This window comes from Vigna unguiculata, chromosome 7 (genome assembly GCF_037176805.1).
Source record: "Vigna unguiculata cultivar grain cowpea cultivar isolate G323 ecotype 2 chromosome 7, ASM3717680v1, whole genome shotgun sequence".
Classification (NCBI taxonomy): domain Eukaryota; kingdom Viridiplantae; phylum Streptophyta; class Magnoliopsida; order Fabales; family Fabaceae; genus Vigna; species Vigna unguiculata.
Genome location: NC_140798.1, coordinates 29,642,127 through 29,662,996, shown reverse-complemented (window position 1 = coordinate 29,662,996; position 20,870 = coordinate 29,642,127). Strand labels below are relative to the sequence as shown.

Genomic DNA, 20,870 nt, shown 5'->3' with positions numbered 1-20,870 from the left:
CAACTTCTATTGCTTCCATTTTGTTGTTGTTTTCTTCTATTTCCATTTGGTTATGATGTTACTATGTCCATTTTTTTGTTTCTTGATTCAAACCATCACTATCTTTTCTCTAAAACCTTTAGAAATGAACCTTTACATCTAGATACCTTGCTATTTTAATGTCCAGTGGGATCTTCTCTAGGTTTTCTTAAGAAATCAAATACCATATTTTATAAAATCTAAAATGAACCTACATCACCACGAGTATCTGTTACCCGCAAAAAATTAAAATTAAAATTTTATTTATTATTTATTAAGTTAAATTTAGTTAAATTAAAATTTAATATACATTTTATTAGATTAAATTAAATTAAATTAATTTTATTTTAAAATTAACAATTTAATTATTGAAAAAAATTGGGACAAAATTGAATCAGATACACATAAGTAGGTACTAAATTAAAACAAAAAGACATAGAAATCAATACAATGGCATCTAATAGTGACACTGACACGTGGCATTTTGTATTTTTTTTCAAAAAATTAAAAAAATTAAAAAAAAGAGTAAAAGAATTAAAAAAAATTAAAAATTAAAATAAAAAAACCACAGACTTACACGTGGCACGTCATTAATGGCGTTAGTCAACTCCGTCTGAAAGGGACCTAATTGATGCACTTTTTCAAAAGTTGGGATGCAATTGACACTTTTTTAAAAGCAAGTATTAGATTGACATACCTCAACCAAAGTGGATACTATTCGAGTAATTAAACCTAGGCTTAAATACCTTTTTCGTCCTCATTTTCGTAGTGTTTGTTGCAGATGGTCCTCATTTTGACAGAATGTTTAAAATGGTCCTCATTTTCGCAAATCGTGTTTTATTTGGTCCTTTTTTGTGATGTTGTTTAAATGAGTAATGAAGTACTGTACAAGTGACACTATTTGTATTACGTTGCATTGGGGTGTGCTACATGTACTGTAGAGGTGGCTAATTAACGTTAACTTTTCAATTTGGGGGAAATTTTGCAATTAGGGCTTGAGTTGGATTGCAGTCGTGCTCTTCATCATTGGAGGCGATTTCTTCATCTTCATCTTTCTTGAGCTCGGATTTGCAGAGAAAGTAGCTAATACTTGTCATTTCATCATTGGAGTGCAGTCACGCTCTTCATTTCAATTTTCCAATTAATCATCATCAACGAGGTAAGTGGGTTTAGGGTTTTCTGGGTTGTGTTTGCTCGTGGGCTAGGATTTTCGTAATTCTATTTTGGGGTTTGTTTGTGCTTGAATTGTTGTGATGTTCTGCATGGTTTCTAAATTACTTCCATGATTTTGTGTAGTTTGTGTCTGTAGGTGGGGTTCGGTGGGGTATTATTTTAGTTGGTTTGTTTGTCGGTTGTCGGTGCTGGTGTAATATTTCCCATTACTTTATTTGTAATTGATTGTAGCAGTGATCCCCCATTACGTTAAAGTAGGCTTAATAATACATCTTTTTTGTCTATTTAATTTACTCTAGGGCAATGAGTGATGATAGGTTCGATCTTGTTGTCCACCACGATGGTATTTTCGTACAAAATCGTGGGTTGCATTATATGAATGGGGAAAAATCAACATGGTCATGCGATCTGGATAGGTGGAGTTACTTTGAAGTTGTAAATGCAATTAAGGAGATTGGGTATGTTAACATTAAGGGGATGTGGTATGCTGTCGAAAGAATGTTTCACATATTGTTAGATGACAATGGTGCTATAAATATGGTTAATGTTGCTAGGCATTATGGTGAGGTTCATTTGTTCGTGGTTCATGGTGTGGATGAAGCAGAGACAGTAGATGGTGTTGATGAAGAAGAGGTAGGTAATAATATTGATGAAGATAAAATTTTATACCTCTGTGATGCACCAACTCTTGCTGAAGAGGTTGGGGAAATGGATCCTAAGGTTAGAGAAGATGAAGTTCAGGGTGCAGATGAGGTTTATGACATGTATGTTGAGGTTTGTGAAGAGTAGGTTCATGGTGAGGTTGGGGAAATGGATGGTGAGGGGGGAGGAATGGAGGCTGATGGTTGTGAGGAGGACCAGGTTGGAGAAATGGATGGTCAGGTAGAAGGAATGGAGGTTGAGGAAAGTGAAGTGGATGTTCATGTTTGTGAAGTGCAGGTTGAGGCTGCTGAAGAGACTGTTGAAGTAGAGGTTGGGGATGAAGATGTTGAAGTAGCGACCCATGAAGAGGCTGTTGAAGTAGAGGTTGGGGATGAGGGTGCTAAAGTAGAGGCCCATGAAGAGGTTGCTGAAGTAGAGGTTGGGGATAAGGGTGCTGAAGTAGAGGCCCATGAAGAGGCTGTTGAAGTAGAGGTTGGGGATGCCAGTGGTCTGAATAGGGACAGTGTTAAGGGTCCAGGGCTTGTGGGCGTGGATTTGAATGTAGTTAGTGATGTTGAAGTGGAAGGTGATATTGAAGTGGAAGCTATGTTTGAAAGTGATGATTCTAGTAGAGGTAAATTTGAAAATAGAGCACGTCATTTAACTGAGTTATCTGATGATGAATGACATTCAGAAGAATTACTCAGTGAGCCAGATAGCGAGAGTGAAATAGCTGGGATGAAGAAAACAATGATGAAAGGACAGGATGTGGTCCATTCCAGACATTTGTAATGCCAAAAAGTATGGCAGATTACAAATGGGAAGTAGGAACTGTTTTTCTATACAACAACCACTTTAAGGATGTCATTAGGACTTATGCTATTCATGCAAGGAGAAATCTGAAATTCTTGAAAAATGATAGTAAGCGAGTTAGGGTTGGTTGTTTGGGAGCACAAAATAAATGTCAATGGTCCGCATATTGTTCCTATGTTCCTAGCTGTAAGATTTGGCAATTAAGGAAACTACTTGATGTTCATTCTTGTAGCAGGGAGTTCATTCTTGTTCCTATGTTCATTCATAGCGAAACCTTGGACCGAACTCTAATAGAAAATCCAAAGCTAAAGATAAATTACGTAAGACAAAGGGCTTTAAGAAAATGGAATACACATGTGCCAATATCAACAACTCGTAAAGCAAGGGTAATGGCTGCAGATATAATAGATGGGTCATTTAAAGAGCAATATAAAAGCATCTACGACTATGCACATGAATTACTAAAATGTAATCCTGGATCAACTATAAAAATCAAAGTGGAAAATGATAATGATGAAAGAATTTTTCAGAGGTTTTACTCTTGTTTAAAAGCATGTAAAGATTCCTTTGTCTCTTGTAGACCCATTATAGGTTTGAATGGTTGTTTTTTAAAAGAAAAATATGAAGGTGAGTTATTGAGTGTTGTGGTAGAGATGCTAATGATCAGTTACTACCCTTAGCGTATGCTGTTGTGGAAGTCGAAAACAAAGAAACTTGGACATGGTTCTTGGAATTGCTTATTGGTGATCTTAGAGGTATTGACGTGTGTGGGACAATGACCTTTATCTCTGACCAACAAAAGGTATGTTTAATTTATGTTCAATTTATCAATTTTTGTTTATTTTTGTAAATACTAATAATCTAATCATTGCACGGGGATTAGTGTTTGTCATTCAGGACCTATTACCCACTGCTGAGCAGAGGTTTTGCATGAGGCATCTGTATGCAAATTTCAGAAAAAGATTCTCTGGCCAAAAATTAAAGATACTCATGTGGAAGGTTGCTAGGAGCACACACCCATTAGCTTGGGAAAGAGTGATGTTAACATTTACAGAGCTTAATATTGATGCTTACAGATACCTTATTGTTATACCTCCCAGGTATCTTTATCTCAATAATATTTCTGTACAAATATTTGATTCATGTGCATATCAATATTGACGCTATTATTCATGCATGTTCTGGTCCAAATCTAGATTTAGTGGTTGAGCCATATGCAACACAATTGTCAACAATATGAGTGAAGCATTTAATAATGTCATAGTGGATGCTAGAGGCAAACCCATAATTACCATGCTCGAGGAAATTAGAGTTTATTTAATGAAAAGGTGGGCCACCAAGAGAAAAAAAGGTTACAACTTTTGAAGGAAACATCTGCCCCAAGCTCCTTGACAAACTACATAAGGGAAAGGAGTTAACCAAATATTGGATCCCAAGGTTATGTTTTTGTCTTTTTTTAACACAATCAACTTATTCGTGTATTGATATTTGTAATGATATTTGCAGCTGGTAAGGAGAAAAGCTATTTGAAGTGAGACACATATCCATGGTTGGAGATAAGTATACAGTGAATGTGGATGCTCAACATTGTAGCTGCAGGAAATGGCTTCTGACTGTTATCCCTTGTTGCCATGCTATTGCAGCAATGAATTTCATCAATGTCAATGCTGAGGACTTCATACCAATCTGGTTCAGGAGATCAACCTACGAAGAAATATATCAATCCATCATTTTTCCAGTCAATGGTGAAGTCTTATGGGAAAGAATTCCCTACCCTGACGTCCATCCACCACATAAGAGGATCTTACTAGGAAGACGTAAGAAAAAAAGAAGGTTGGAAGAGTGGGAGTTGAGAAAGGATAACACACAAATTAACAAAGGAGGTCATAGAAAAAAATGTAGCATATGCCGTCAGATTGGCCATAATAGGAACAATTGCCCAAATAAGCCTGTGGATGAGCAGATTGCACCACCTGTTGAAACTGTACCAGATGCCCAAACTGAACCACATACTGACCATGCTAACCCTGCTGAGGGAACTACAACACCTACTGAGATTGCACCAGATGCCTAAATTGTTAAGAATGCACCAACTGCTGAAACTGTTGAGAATGCTCCAACTGCTGAAACTCCAACAACTGAACCACCAAGGAATGAAGTGGAGAGTCAAACACCACCACTACCAGCACCAACGAACCATCTCAGCAATTTAGGATGAAATTACAGATTAGAAGGGGACCATGATAGCAGCTACAAACGTCTTAGTTATTTTTTGGAATTTCTAATGTAGAATTCATTATTGATGTACTGTATTTTTGGAGGAGGCCATGTAGGCAATTATATGTATTTTAACTTTCCTTAAACTTCGTTCAATTTCACTTTTGCCAAACATTGATGTGCTGCATTTTGATGAGGATGAATTAATGTTATGAATTTAACTTCTTCCAGACTTACATCAATTTAATTTTTTCCAAGCTTAAATCAATATCACTTACTTCAATGCTCAGATTAAGATGTCATTTTGAATAGGTTGAGACTAATATCAACATAATCAAACTAATTCATTTCTTCATTTAACAATAATACAAAACAGATTGGACTTTAAAAGATTACACACAACAACGATACAAAAAATACAATAACAACACAAGTGAACCCTATTACTAATTGCAGCCTCTTCTCAGCAACCTTCAATGACTTCTCCAAATCATTAATCTGCCTCCTTTGTGTCATGATGATGACATCCTTTTCATCAACATCTTCACACCACCATTTGAAAAAATTGTAGTACACATTATTGGAATTACCACTTTGTAAATCAATAAACCAAAAATTAAAACCAACTTATTATTAACACAAAAATAAAAACAGATTGTACACTTAATCTCACCTCGTAATTGGGAGAACCCCAAAATTTTCTACCAATATTCTTTGAAGTTCTTGCCATCCTCAAAGCTGCCATCTCTCCGCAGCTACAAATCGAGGTTAATCCATTTGTCAAAACTCACAAACTGCCCAAGCATTCCTTACCAAAATCCTAGCTCACCTATTTATCCCCAAATATCTAATTACCACACTTGTACAATACACATAACACACCTCAGTGCAACGTAATACAAACAGTGTTACCTGTACAGTGCTTCATTACTGATTTAAACGGCGTCACAGAAAAAGACCAAATTAAACACGAATTGCGAAAATGATGACCATTTTAAATATTCGGTAAAAATGAGGACCATCCGCAACAAACACTACGAAAATGAGGACGAAAAATGTATTTAAGCCTTAAACATAAAAGAAAATAGTTAAGGGTTCATAGATTCTCACAATTGGATGCAAATGTTGAAGTTAATGTTATTTGAGCATAATTTTAATAATTCGTATCAACGTTAATTTCAAAAACTTTAATGTTTAGTATAACTATTATAATTTTTATGTAATTATTTTAATATTTTTATAATTAAATAATATATATATTAATATTTTTTTAGAATAAATATAATAATATATATATATATATATATATATATATATATATATTTTATATGTATGTATTTTGTAAGAATAAATATAATAATAATAGTAACATGTATAATTATTTTTTACAAATAACTATTTCACAAAAGATAATAATTACATCAATCTCTTCACAAGCATATCACATAATAATTAGAAAAGGTTAATAGGGGAACTCAATTGAAAAATATAGATCACTAACATAAAAAGGACTTTTTATGTATGTTATTTTAGGCTTTTTATGTTTGTGGTAGGTCAAACGTAATATCGGGGAGATGTAAATTTACGTTTGTTTCATTTATAATAGACGTAAATTTACGTATGTTACAAAAGTAACAGACATAATTTTTATTTTTCAGATCTGCACTAAATTTCTTCATCTTCTCCTTCACATTTGTCTCTCTCTCCTCCTTCATGTTCTCTTTCTTCTTCTTCTTCACATGTTGCACACCACACTATAGATAATGGTTGAAGTAGACACTACTCTTGCAAGAAGTCCCGTCGTGTCACGTGCCAGCTGCATCAGGAACAAACACCCTCTATGACGTCACCAACCCTTGTCCTCTACCGCTGCACTTCGACCAAACCGTCGTCGTTGCATTTGCGAAAAATTGCAAAAAATTGGGGGTTTCAACGTAAATGGAGGCGCACCAAAATGAAATCAAAGGAGAAACAAACCTCGTAACAATCAATCACACGATCGTCCACAGGTGCAGTCGCGAAAACCAGAAAATTATTTTCCCGCGCAATGGGACTGATCAAACGTAAATTTACGTTTGATGGGACAAATAAGACGTAAATTTAGGTCTGACTATAGGGCATCAAACGTAAATTTACGTGCGACGTGTGCAATGAGACGTAAAAACAAGTTTTACATCTGACTCTAGGGCGCCATACGTAAGCAATTAATAACTTATTTACAAGTTTAACACCAATCATTTTTTATGTCTGATTCTAGTGGGTCAGACGTAATATCGTAGACATAAAATGTCTATTTTGTGTTAGTGGTTGTCGATTTATTGAGTACTCAATAGACCATAAAAATTTATCAAGGACTCAATTGAAAGTTTTTAAATTATTATTAGGGACTTAAAACATAATTAAGTCTTATTATTATTATTATTGTTGTTGTTATTCTTGTTGTTCTTGTTGTTGTGACTACTAAATAAGTTGAATGAGTTAATATAAGTTTGAACTCCCATAATGGATGAAAGTGATTAAGCTAACAAGTATATAAGTAAAATAGCACATCAAATCTCATAGGGAGGAGATTGTTATCATTCAATATGAGTTTAAAGTCTCACATCAGGTGTAAGTGATTGAGATAACTAGTATATACTTAAAATGACACATCAATCTCACGACGAGGAGATTGTTATCATTCGATAAGAGTTTGAAGTCTCACATCGGGTGAAAGTAATTTGCATGGAGATTATTATCATTTGATATGAGTTTAAAGTCCCACATTTGGTGAAAGTGATTTGCATAACGAATATATAAGTAAAAACACACATTAAACCTATTGAGGACAAAAATGAGTAGTTGGGTCATGATTATGGATTATGTATCGGGGTAAGTAGGGGTGGCAAAACGTGTCAGCTCGGACCGTATGTGGCACGTTAAAAACGGGCCAGGCCGGGCTGGCCCGTCAAACAGAAACGGACCAATAATCACAACACGTCCCGTATAGGACAGGCTAACTGGCCAGGACGGGTTGGCCCGTCCAATTTTTTTATTTTTTTTAAGTTTTTTAATTTGTTCTCAAATTTTTTAAATTGTTTTATTTTGTGAATTTGTTTATATATACATATAAATTATTATTAAAGTCATATTTAATCAAATAAAATATTTTTTAAATTTTTAATTGATTGGTTAATGTTTTTAATTAAATATGTCAAAATAATTATTAAATTTACATATTAAGTTATTCGATTATAACTAATAATTCAAATTTAATTTGTAGGTGTTAATGATTTAAATTACAATACTATTATATATTTATACATTTAAAATATATAATATAAAAAATTAATCCTTTTAATTATTTTTATTTTATTTTATTTTTTTAAAACGGGCCAACAGGACAAGACGAGTTGGCCCGTACTTTGACCCGTCAAGTTGACAGACTGGACGGAACGAGACAGAACGGACTGACAGGTTGAAATTTTCAAATCAACCCGTTTTTTTTAACACGGGTTGATGGACTGACCCATTGGACCCAACCTGTTTTGTTTGCCACCCTTAAAGGTAAGGTAAGCTAGAGTTGGAGTTGGATCGAGAGAGAGGTGAAAAGACTTATCATTTTATTACGAGGAACATTTTATTACGAGGAAGAAAATGTATGTATTTAGTATTAATTTGAAGTCTTTGTTATTTATTATTATATTATTATTACTTCTATTAATTTTTTTATTATTATTTTTTCTCATCTTGCAAACAAATCCTGTTCATCTTCAAATAAGTATTAAACAGTTCCAAACAAATTAAATAAGACATCAAAGAATTCACTCACAAAAAAAAAAAGGTTAAAGCTCTAATAAATTAAAAAATCCCAATGCTTCAGATTCTACTTTTCCTGTTTCTGCTTCAACTTTACACCAAAGCATTTTGTCAACTTTAAACAAATCCTGCTCATCTTCCATTTTGTCAACTTTACCCCAATGCTTCTATTAATTTTTATTATAATGATTATTGTTATATTATTTTTATTATTATAATATTATTTTTTTTATTATAGTTGTTTTTTTAATAATATTATTATTCTTATTATTATTATATTATTTTTATTATTATTATTATTATTTATATTATCATTATCATTATTAATATTATCGTTTTTATTATTTTAATAATTTTTTGTATTAATGTTATTATATGTATAATTGTTATCAATTTTTATTAGAGTTAATACTATTTTTTATTTTTATTATTATTATTAACATTTGTCGTAATGTAATTGTAATTATTATTATTATTATTATTATAATAAGTTTGTACATTTATAGAATAAAAAATTCATAAATTATAAAATATTAAATTATATAATCATAAATTATAAAATTAAAAGTTATACAATTTTAAAATACTAAAATGACATGCAGTGATAACTCATCAAGTTAACATAGAAAGATATACGTTTGTATTAAGATCAAGATTCTGATGTAATGAATGACTAACCATTTCATATCTATTTCTAGTATGCAAAATTTATTAGTTGTTCTATCCTACTCCTTAACATTATGAATACTAGAATAAGAATAAAGATGAGTACCCTCAGCCTTCAGAATGTGCCTTTATCTTCCTTCTTTTAGGTCAAGTGTCTTTTTCCCAAAAAAAAAATATTTTTCTCTCTTTCCCCTAAAAGCAAGGTTCCCCAAAAGACGTGTTCTCTTTTACCTCTACCAAGGCCCTTATTTATAGATATTTCGAAACTCACATCTCGTTGGCGACTTTACTCGTTGGGCGAGTTAGACACAATTCGTTAAACGAGTGACTCAAATTGGACTTGGCCTTCAACTTTCTAGTTGATCTTGTACTAGAGTAACCAACATTATCCATATCTTTTTTTGCTGATAACTTTAATAATTTTATTGATAATCTTCTTAATTTCTTTGATCTTTCTACTTTTGAAAAATATAAAATTTTGTAAACCAAATACTTGTCTTTTTCAATTTTATAAAATAAAACCTTAATTATCTAAAAATAAATAATACAAATACAAATAAAAGATAAATAAATAAATAAAATAAAAATAGGATAATGCTAATCATCACTGACTAAGCCAGTTAAATTTTAGCCGAAATTGATTCGTTCAAATTCGGCCAAATTTTGGCTGACTTCGATTCGGTTGTAGTCAACCAAATTTCTCATGGGTCTTACTCATTCGAATTCAAAAGGCCAACTTGGTCGAATTTCAATATGGACCGACTCAACTTAATATGACTAATATTACACTCATTAAGCTTCATAATATACAACATTAGCTCATTAGTTTGTTAGTACAACTTTCACATTCATTTCAAGCAAATAGCTTTGCAAATGAAATAAAACATTTAAAAAAAGACGCATAAGTGCTGCATGGAAACACTTGTATACTGCATTATGCATAACTTCTTTTATCTAAATAAGCAACATAAGTCACAAATATGCAAAATGGTCAACCACACTAGCCATTTCTTTAACGAAATATTGAGCGGTTTTGTGATTTATGTTTAGTTTGATTTTGATGGAACTACATATTAAGATCTGAAATACAAGACTATATGTTGAAAATCTTTATTACTTTACAGCCCACACTCTCCTTATTTATTTAGTCTCTTATACACCATGCCAAACCTATCAAAATTGATTAAAAAAGTTAAACAAACAACGTGAAAAACTCCCAAGCCTTGTTCGTTCAATGACTAAGGGATGTATAGAACAATTTTCTCCACGAAAGCTAGATAGATGAAGTGACAAATTCTACTTTAAATAGAATATTTGTGTCTTACATCTAGATAGATGATTTCTACGTAGACAGCAAGAGCATTCTATATCATTCACAACCAGTTATAATAGCTGATAAACAAGAAACCAAAGCTAAGTCAATTTTGAGATCTCAATCTCTCTCAACTTTAATAGTTGATAACTGGTGAACATTTAAAATCCCATCTTTTGTAGCAAGCAATGAGTGTTAGGTTGTTGATGACATTACCACCACATCTTCTTTTGAGCATTCGAAATCCATCATGATCACGTTGAATTTCATATCACAACTTCAATTGTCCTCAAGTTACAAAATTTAAATACTAATTTCCCGTAGACAACAACATCCAGCTGCAATGAAAAGAGTGATTGAATATATCCAGCAACTCAAAAAGGTTGAGATAATACCAAGACAACAGTGCACAAAACTTCTACCAAGTTACTCTAAATTCACTTTTAATAAAATCACATTAATTGATGTTAACTTGGTTCTTTTGTTGGCCTTTGGAAATCTCAGCAATTTAAAGATTGGATTTACTTTTTGAAATTTGAACTTCATGCAAGTTACTTTTCCACTAGACTCTAGATCAAATATCAAATTACTTCTATTTCAATAGAATTAAGAAGAAAATGACAAAGACAAAAACTTACAATATAGCAATTGAAGATATCTCAATTTAGTAATATTCTATAATTTATTTACAGTTAACTGTGGCCTGTTTTTCAGAACTTTCACTAATTATTCATTTGTGTTTTTTTATCAGTTTATTTGTGTGCTTTAACTCGGTCATTAATAGCAAATTAATGAAACAAGAAGTATTTTAACCTTCACACCAAGACAAAGCCCGAAAATTAAATTTTGGATCTCTTCATTTTGTACCTTGCTGCTTCATCCCTCCTTTAAATATTAAGAATTTTACCCTTCAGAGGGAGAATGGCTTGCATCAAATATGCTCTGATAAATAGATGCACTTACATAACTCCAAATAATTCTTTATACACAATGTCCAATCTAACAAAGTACTCCACATGTCAGTAAACAGAATTCAAGTGATTAGATACAAGAAGTAGAAAAATAAGCATTAATAGTATGAAAACCACATTCTCAATTTTATATTTCCACTCATCACAACATACCTTAGTTATAATGTTTTCTTATACTCAAAAGGTAACATAAAGCTTTAATGACAACAACAAAACCAATGAGTGTGTTCATCTGTCACTGCCTAAGAACTCAATCTTTTAGGCAAGGTTATCAAATTGAGATTTCAGTTATAAATCACCAAGCAAATTTTTGAATCATGAATCATAATTTGAATGCAGTAGTAAGATTCAAAAGCAACTGAAATTTACTTTTAAATACATCACATAGATAATATACCGTATCCACGGTAAACATATTAAACTAGACATAAATTAAACAAAGCAAGGGAAAATCTTACAAAACAAAATTATTTTAGCTATATGAGTTTGTGAAGCCTTTATTTTAAAAGAATGAAAATGAAACAACTAAATAGCTATATGGTGTATGTGCATTGAATGAATAAGTGATTAATAAAGTAGTGGAATAATCAAATACGAGAAGTTCATTAATATTCCTCCAATTCTCTTCTTTCAATGGAAACATGTATATTTTACCTAGAAGCGCCTGTCATGTCGTTGCTTAGCACTTCCTCCAGCTGAATCACCTTTAACTATAAAGATTTCTGCAATATAATGGCAAAGAACGTTCAATTCAAAGCACATTGTTCCCTCATCAAAAAGATTTGCAAAGACATAAGGTAATTTTACATGAATCAGATCCACGTACAAAAAACTTTAGAATCAGAATACAATATTTACTTGAATAATAGAATTATATAGGCCTATAATCTTTGATTTAGACGAGAGAATATCCTCTAATTATGTATAATAAGTCTCTTATTTTTCAAGGTTTCTCAACCACAGCCACAACTTTAGTGACTTTTCCGACAACATTCTGACAGCTACCCACATAGTTCAATTTTAAATATTTTGCCACATCCATTGATGCTTTTTTTACATTCTACATGGTTATCTTCCAAAATTGGAATCAACTCAAGTTATAGGACTTATAAAATTGGAAACACATGTGTTACATGTGATCGATTTAAAAAGCTTCATCAAACATTTCATTTCAAGACGACAACTTTGCATATGCATGTAAATTTTACTAAGAATAAAAATTTTGAACCACACTCGATCAATTCAATTTAGGATACCCACCTCACCCAATTCCATTTGGATTTTCTACCAAATGTCAAAATTTGAAGTACTAGTCCAACTCAAAATTAAATTTTGATAGAAAAATAAATTTGAATTTCTTAAATTTAATAAATGGCTCAAAAACCATTTGGGCAAAAAAAAATCATATTCCAACTAGGCCAACAAACCATCAAAAAAAATCATATTCCAACTATATCAGAAATTCCAAAAAATAACTAAGACGTTTGTAGCTGCTATCATGGCCTCCTCCTAATCTGTAATTTCATCCTAAACTGCTGAGATGGTTCGTCTAGTGCTGGTAGTGGTGCTGCTTGACTCTCCACTTCATTCCTTGGTGGTTGAATTGTTGGAGTTTCAGCAGTTGATGCATTCTCAGCAGGTTGGGCATCTGGTGCAGTCTCAACAGGTGTTGCAGTTCCCTCAGCAAGGTTAGCATGGTCAACATGTGGTTCAGTTTGGGCATCTAGTGCAGTTTCAGTAGGTGGTGCAGTCTGCTCATCCATAGGCTTATCTGGGCAATTGTTCCTGTTATGGCCAATCTGACAACATATGCTACATTTTTTCTGTGACTTCCTTTGCTGATTTGTGTGTTATCCTTTCTCAACTCCCATTCTTCCAACCTTCTTTTTTTCTTGGGTCTTCCTGGTAAGATTCTCTTATGTGGTGAATGGACGTCAGGGTAGGGAGTTCTTTCCCATAAGACTTCACGATTGACTGGAAAGATGATGGATTGATATATTTCTTCGTAGGTGGATCTCCTGAACCAGATTGGTATGAAGTCCTCAGCATTGACATTGATGAAATTCATTACTGCAATAGCATGACAGCAAGGGATAGTAGTTAGAAGTCATTTCCTGCAGCTGCAATGTTGAGCATCCACATTGACTGTGTACGTATCTCCAACCATGTATATGTGCCTCACTTCAAATAGCTTTTCCTCTAACCAGCTGCAAATATCATTACAAATATCAGTACACGAATAAGTTGATTGTGTTAAAAAAAGACAAAAACCTAACCTTGGGATCCAATATTTGGTTAACTCCTTTTCCTTATGTAGTTTGTCAAGGACCTTGGGGCAGATGTTTCCTTCAAAAGTTGTAACATTTTTTCTCTTAGTAGCCTACCTTTCCATTAAATAAACTCTGATTTCCTCAAGCATGGTGATTATGGGTTTGCCTCTAGCATCCACTATGACACTATTAAATGCTTCACTCATATTGTTGACAATTGTGTCGCATATGGCTCGACCACTAAATCTAGATTTGGACCAGAACCTACATCAATAATAGCATCAATATTGGTATGCACATGAATCAAGTATTTGTACAAAAATATTATAGAGATAGAGATACCTTGGAGGTATAGCAATACGGTATCTGTAAGCATCAATATTGAGCTCTTTAATTGTTAACATCACTCTTTCCAAAAATGCTGCGTGTGTGCTCCTAGCACTTTCCACATGAGTATCTTTATTTTTTGGCCAGTGAATCTTTTTCATAAATTTGCATATAGATGTCTCATGCAAAACCTGTGCTCAGCAGTGGGTAATAGGTCCTGAATGGCAGACACTAATCCCTGTGCAATGATTACATTATTAATATTTACAACAGTAAACAAAAATTAATAAATTAAACATAAATTAAGCATACCTTTTGTTGGTCAGACATAAAGGTCATTGTCCCACACACGTCAATACCTCCAAGATCACCAATAAGCAATTCCAAAAATCATGTCCAAGTTTCTTTGTTTTCAACTTCCACAACAGCATACGCTAAGGGCAGTAACTGATCATTAGAATCTCTATCCACAACACTCAACAACTCACCTTCGTATTTTCCTTTTAAAAAACAATCATCCAGGCCTATGATGGGTCTACAAGAGACAAAGGAATCTTTACATGGGTCTAGAATAACAGTTCCTACTTCCCAATTGTAATCTGCCATACTTTTTGGCATTACAAATGTTTGGAATGGACCACATCTTGTCCTTTCATCATTGTTTTCTTCATCCCCAGCTGATTCACTCTCGCTATCTGACCCACTAACACTACAAGAAATATTGTTATTATCTATGCCAATATTTCGTAGGTAATCAACATTTTTCATAGGTAATTTGCATTTATCTACAACTTATCTACGAAGCAAATTTCGTAGGTATTACGCTGGTAGGTAACTTTATCTACGAAAATATGTTTCGTAGATAATTTACTTACGACCATTATCTACGAAATCGAAGCGTCCATAATTATCTACAAAAATATTCGTCAAAAAATTTCTCATATAGTATTCGTCAATCAATGGTAACTTATCATGCATATGATTTTGACTTCCTCTTGCTCCAAATTCATTTTCATTTTTATTCCAATAGTTTTTAGTTTGCATATCTATCATGTAAAATAATTGAGAGAAAACTAAGCCAAATTACCTAAAACCATATACCAAAAGACAGATCTTAGACATTTTCTATTGTTAAACTCATGCAAGTAACTATCCTATGGAACTTATCCAAATCAAGTTGAACATATTGCTCTGAATCAAATAACTACCTGGTAGGCAAGTTTGGTACGAGCAAGATCCAACGGGTAGGTACACAAAATTGAAGTCCCCCCTACAACAGGGCCTACTAAAAGATCAATACAAGGACCCGAACCACGTAAACCAAAGTAATTAAAACCTCTGAAAGTAAAATAAAAATCCGAAAGTCAATTGATGAGAATAGAAATCAAGGACTTCAAGACTCCTGTAAAAGGCACAAATCAAAGAGAATAATGGACTATGTGAAGAGAATACCTAGACATCATAGCAGCAATTGCACCAACCCAGAGATGTTTGGTGGGGTTGACGTCATTGTCTCCTTGCACCTTAACCTTTGTTGGACACAAGTTCGTCGTTTGGCAGTTTCGATTTGAATGACGAGTTTTGCAATCGGCAAGCTCACTCACAAAAAACACTCAACTGGAACCCTTCTCAGTTGGGGGTGAGTGTTGGATTGGGAAGAAGCGGCGGCCTGAATCTTCAAGGAATGGAAGTCAACATCCCGCCACCACTGAAGAACCTTCTAGGGCTTCGAAACAACGTCATTTGTCGACTCCTTTATATCGTCCTAGCTCCTCTAGTGGACATGGTTGAACGCAACCTCATATTGGGACCGTGAATCGCCGCAACCTGTGATGGCGTCAACGCCTTTGGCATTACAGCGGTTGATATTGCTATTTGAGGCGGAAGATGTCGTAGCACACGGCGTATTCGCAACCACCGCGACGGCGATAGAGAGAGCAAAGCGGACACGAGAGGTTGGACCAGAGTCAGGTGTTGATGCCCTCAGCATGGAAGGTGCGGCAGCGGAGAAGGATTAGTTCTTAGGGTTTTGATTTCGTGGTGCTTAGGTTTTTTGATTTAGGGGAGAGTGAAAAATCAGGTGGGAAATACAAAATGAAAAGTAATAAAACAAGTCACAAATCTCTTAAAAAATAAATTAAAACCTCCATAATTATTGTTCGTTTAGACAATACACCGTGTCATCTTAAGTAAAGTTAGAAAAAAATTGGCGAAAATGTTAAACTCTAACCTAAAAAAGATATATTTTCAATAAAATAATTATATAATTTTTGCCTACGAAATTTTTTCGTAGGTAATTTTTTTAAAATTATTTTTATTTATTTTTTTGATGATAATTATTTTCTACACAAAAATTTGTAGACAAAGTTTCGTATGAAATATTTCTACCGAAACATGTTATGTTTATCTACGAAATGTTTGTATGTAATTTATTTTTTTGTTACTCACAAACTTTAATTTTATCTACAATCATTTTTCGTAGATAAAATGAAATTATCTACGAAAAATATTTCATAGATAATTTTTCGTAGATAATAGACAATTTTCTTATAGTGTGAGTAATTCTTCTGAATGCCATTCATCATCAGATAACTCAATTAAATGATGTGCTCTATTTTCAAATTTACCTCTACTAGAATCATCACTTTCAGACATAGCTTCCACTTCAATATCACCTTCCACTTCAACATCACTAACTACATTCAAATCCACGTCCACAAGCCTTGGACCCTCAACACTGTCCCTATTCAGACCATTGGCATCCCCAACCTCTACTTCAGCAGCCTCTTCATGGGCCTCTACTTTAGCACCCTCATCCATAACCTCTACTTTAGCAACCTCTTCATGGGCCTCTACTTCAGCACGCTCATCCCCATCCTGTACTTCAACAGCCTCTTCAGCAACCTCAACCTGCACTTCACAAACATGAACTTCCACTTCACCTTCCTCAGCCTCCATTCCTTCCACCTGACCATCCATTTCTCCAACCTGGTCTTCCTCACAACCATCAACATCAGCCTCCATTCCTCCGCCCCCCCTCACCATCCATTTCCCCAACCTCACCATGAACCTGTTCTTCACAAACCTCAGCCTGCACTTCATAAACCTCATTTGCACCTTGAACGTCATCTTCTCCAACCTTAAGATCCATTTCCCTAATCTCTTATGCAAGAGTTGGTGCATCACAGAGGTATAAAATTTTATCTTCATCCACATTATTACCTACCTCTTCTTCATCAACACCATATACTATCTCTGCTTCCTCCACACCATGAACCACGAACAAATGAACCTCACCAAAACGCCTAGCAACATTAACCATATTTATAGCACCATTTTCATCTGACAATAGGTGAAACATTCTTTCGACAGCATACCACATCCCCTTAATGTTAACATACCCAATCTCCTTAATTGCATTTACAACTTCAAAGTAACTCCACCTATCCGGATCACATGGCCACGTTGATTTTTTCCCATTCATATAATGCAACCCACGATTTTGTATGAAAATACCACCGTGGTGGACAACAACACCGAACGTATCATCATTCATTGCCCTAAAGTAAATTAAATGGACAAAAAAGATGTATTATTAAGCCTACTTTAACGCAGTGGGGGACCACTGCTACAATCAATTAAAAATAAAGTAATGGGGACCATTACACCAGCACCGACAATCGACAAACAAACCAACTAAAATAATACCCCACCGAACCCCACCTATAGACACAAACTACATAAAATCATGGAAGTAATTTAGAAGTCATGCAGAACATCACAACAATCTAAACACAAACAAAACCCAAAATAGAATTACGAAAACCCTAACCCACGAGCAAACACAACCCAAAAAACCTTAAACCCACTTACCTCGTTGATAATGATGAACTCGAAAATTGAAATGAACCGAACAAATGACAAGTATTAGCCGCTTCCTCTACAAATCCAAACTCAAGAAAGTCGAAGATGGAGAAATCGCCTCCAACGATGAAGAGCGCGACTACAATCCAACTCAAGCCCTAGTTGCACAGTTCGAAATACCTAATTACAAAATTTCCCCCAAATTCAAAAGTTAACGTTAATTAGCCACCTGTACAGTATATGTAACACACCCCAATGCAACGTAATCCAAACAGTGACATATGTACAGTGCTTTGTTACTTATTTAAACGGTATCACAAAAAAGGACCAAATAAAACACGAATTGTTAAAATGATGACCATTTTAAACATTCGATAAAAATGAGGACCATCCGCAACAAACACTACGAAAATGAGGACGAAAAAGGTATTTAAGCCTTTTAAAAAAAAGATGAAATGATTTTGAACCTTACAAAGGGTTTACGTATTTTATTAGATCTTTCTGATTATATACAAAGATCAGATTGGACCATAAAATCCGATCACAGAAAACATACGACATTTCAACCTTTTCAGCTTATAAAATCGCACATTTATTTACTCTTTTAAATTTTAATTTAAAATGAGAAAAATGGCATGTTATGGTTATTTAGAATTAAGGATAAGAGAATTTCTTTTGTTGACGGAAAGGAAATCATGATACACATGAAATGAGACATCAAAGACCAGTGATCATTTTCTTCTGCCATGATTTTAAAATGGAGGTTTCTTTTGCACCGCCAAGAAATTTTTAATTTTCAAAATTAGCCCTTGACTATTTTGATCAGCAATAAACTTTTAAAAAATGAAAACTCAGACTTTCTCTCTTATTTAATGAAAAGTACTCACTCCCTTGAAAACTATGAAACTCTATCTACGCATCAGAAAACCTCCTCACACTAAGCCCGCGAAGTTCACTTATTCTCTTTCTCTTGTCTTCACATTTATGTGCTCTTTGTGCTGCTTTGAACCATTAACGATATACCAGGAGTGTGGATTAAGATTTTGATTTTTGTGAAATGATGAACAAAAAAAATTCGTAAACTGAAAGCCACGGTGCTTTGGAAAACAAAATTTCAAAGATCATGGAGCATGTACCGGACGTGGACTTCCAATGAAGCACTCGACTTCTAGCGATGATGTTTTAAAAATTCGTTTCTAGAAGTTGATTTTTGGAAGTCAATTTAAAAAAATTCTCTTTCGAATCTTGACTTTCGAAAGTCAATGAGAAAATTTCTCTTTCAGATCTCAACTTCCAAAATCACCCAAAAAAGTTCCTCTTTTGAGACTAAACCTCTAAAAAAGTTCCTCTTTCGAAACTCGACCTTTGGAAGTGTATAGACCTAATCTCAAACATTTAAAATCTTCTTCTAGATCTCAACTTCTCAAAATCAATAAAAAAATTCCTTTTCTGGATCTTTATTCTCAGAAATTAATTGAAAAAATCATCTTCCAAATCTCGACTTGTAGAAGTCAATGAAACAATTCCTCGTCCAGAACTAAACTTTGAAAGTCACTTAAAAAATTATTCTTTTGTAATTCGATTTTCGGAAGTGTATAGCTTGTAAGGGGTGAAAAACAATGAAGAAACAATGATAAAAGAATTGTTGCCGTTACATCATGAAACGTAGGTCATGACTGAGAGAGAGTCATGACACCTGCAGCAATCATAAACAGAATTCTAGAAGAGGAAAAGAAACAACAGAGAGAGAAAAATCAGAAAAAACGTCAGAAATCCACACACCTCTAGCGGTCACTCCCCACCCTTCTATATTCCTTTCCATACGAAATCTCTCAATTGTCTATTAGTAGTTTTTTCTCTCTCACTTCTTCGCGTAACCACTCCCCTCTGCTGTGACAGCTGTCCTTTTTCTTCAACAAACTTTGGTGCCTCTATTTTATTACGTGGTCCCTTTCTTATCTCTTCTGTTTTTGCATTTGAGTCCCTGCTCAAATCTTAAACATTCCAAATCATATTATGGATCTCAATTTTCAAAAATCAATTATTGAAAGAAAAAAAAAATCATCTTCCGTATCTCAACTTCCACTTCCGGAAGTCATTTGGAATGTGTTGAGTCAGTAATAATCACCTTAAATAAGTTTAATGACCCACTCATAATTACATCATAACTGTTGTTACCAAATTCACTCTTTAATCTACATTTATTTTTGTAAGAGAACACTAATGAAATAGTGGAAAACTTTGGAAGTGCATAAAAAATCTTGAAGTATAGGAAGAAACCCCTTTTAAAATTTAAGAAAGACCCCAAGCAGGTGACTGAATTAGAATTCTGAATAACCAACAAAATCCCTACTCCGCATATTTGGGGTGAAAATTAATGGATATTAAATAAATATATAATTGCAAAAATAGGTATTTTAATTTTCAGTTTATCGAACAGTTATATATATAAATTAATGGGTGTTCATTTGATTGCTTCAATTACTCATAGGATTTGCTGCTATAATATTTCTATGAATGATTACTCTTCGTGATATTTAAATAGTTGTATTAATTATTTGATTTATATTATAGATCTTTCTAAAATTATATTTTGTATGTATAAATATAATTTTTTTTCTATTAATAACATTGAAACAGAACAGGGATTCATTCTCTCTTGTGCTCTCTCCTTTCTTTTTCCTTTTCGCTCTGCTATCAATTTTATTTTATAACACTAACACTATATTGTCAAAATCTTGTTGTGCACATTCCTTTGAAAACTTTTGATTCCAATATTATGTAAATATATTGTATATA

At 33.6% G+C, this 20,870-nt stretch overlaps 2 protein-coding genes across 9 annotated transcripts; one reads left to right on the top strand and one right to left on the bottom strand.

The window, feature by feature from the left end:
* Positions 1-2,636: 2,636 nt before the first annotated feature.
* On the top strand, positions 2,637-4,720 carry LOC146884768 (uncharacterized). The gene is made up of 6 exons (XM_085676021.1): positions 2,637-3,178; positions 3,298-3,448; positions 3,544-3,746; positions 4,153-4,155; positions 4,240-4,335; positions 4,576-4,720. Exons 1-6 carry the CDS (start codon positions 2,637-2,639, stop codon positions 4,718-4,720), a joined length of 1,140 nt encoding a protein of 379 aa, XP_085532147.1.
* Positions 4,721-12,940: 8,220 nt separating this feature from the next.
* LOC114191801 (uncharacterized) lies at positions 12,941-16,297 on the bottom strand. Of its 8 annotated transcripts, none has more exons than XM_085676306.1 (6): positions 15,660-16,294; positions 15,416-15,545; positions 14,520-14,916; positions 14,223-14,445; positions 13,995-14,144; positions 12,941-13,817 (listed from the first exon to the last, which is right to left on the bottom strand). In XM_085676306.1, the coding sequence occupies exons 4-6, from the start codon at positions 14,366-14,368 to the stop codon at positions 13,718-13,720; spliced, it is 396 nt and encodes a 131-aa protein (XP_085532432.1). In that variant the 5' UTR covers positions 14,369-14,445; positions 14,520-14,916; positions 15,416-15,545; positions 15,660-16,294; the 3' UTR covers positions 12,941-13,717. The 8 variants fall into 8 exon arrangements, 7 of the variants coding, with proteins under 7 accessions (XP_085532432.1, XP_085532433.1, XP_085532436.1 ...); XM_085676307.1 differs by having other exon boundaries at positions 14,520-14,910; XM_085676310.1 differs by having other exon boundaries at positions 14,520-14,641.
* Between the last annotated feature and the right edge of the window lie 4,573 nt (positions 16,298-20,870).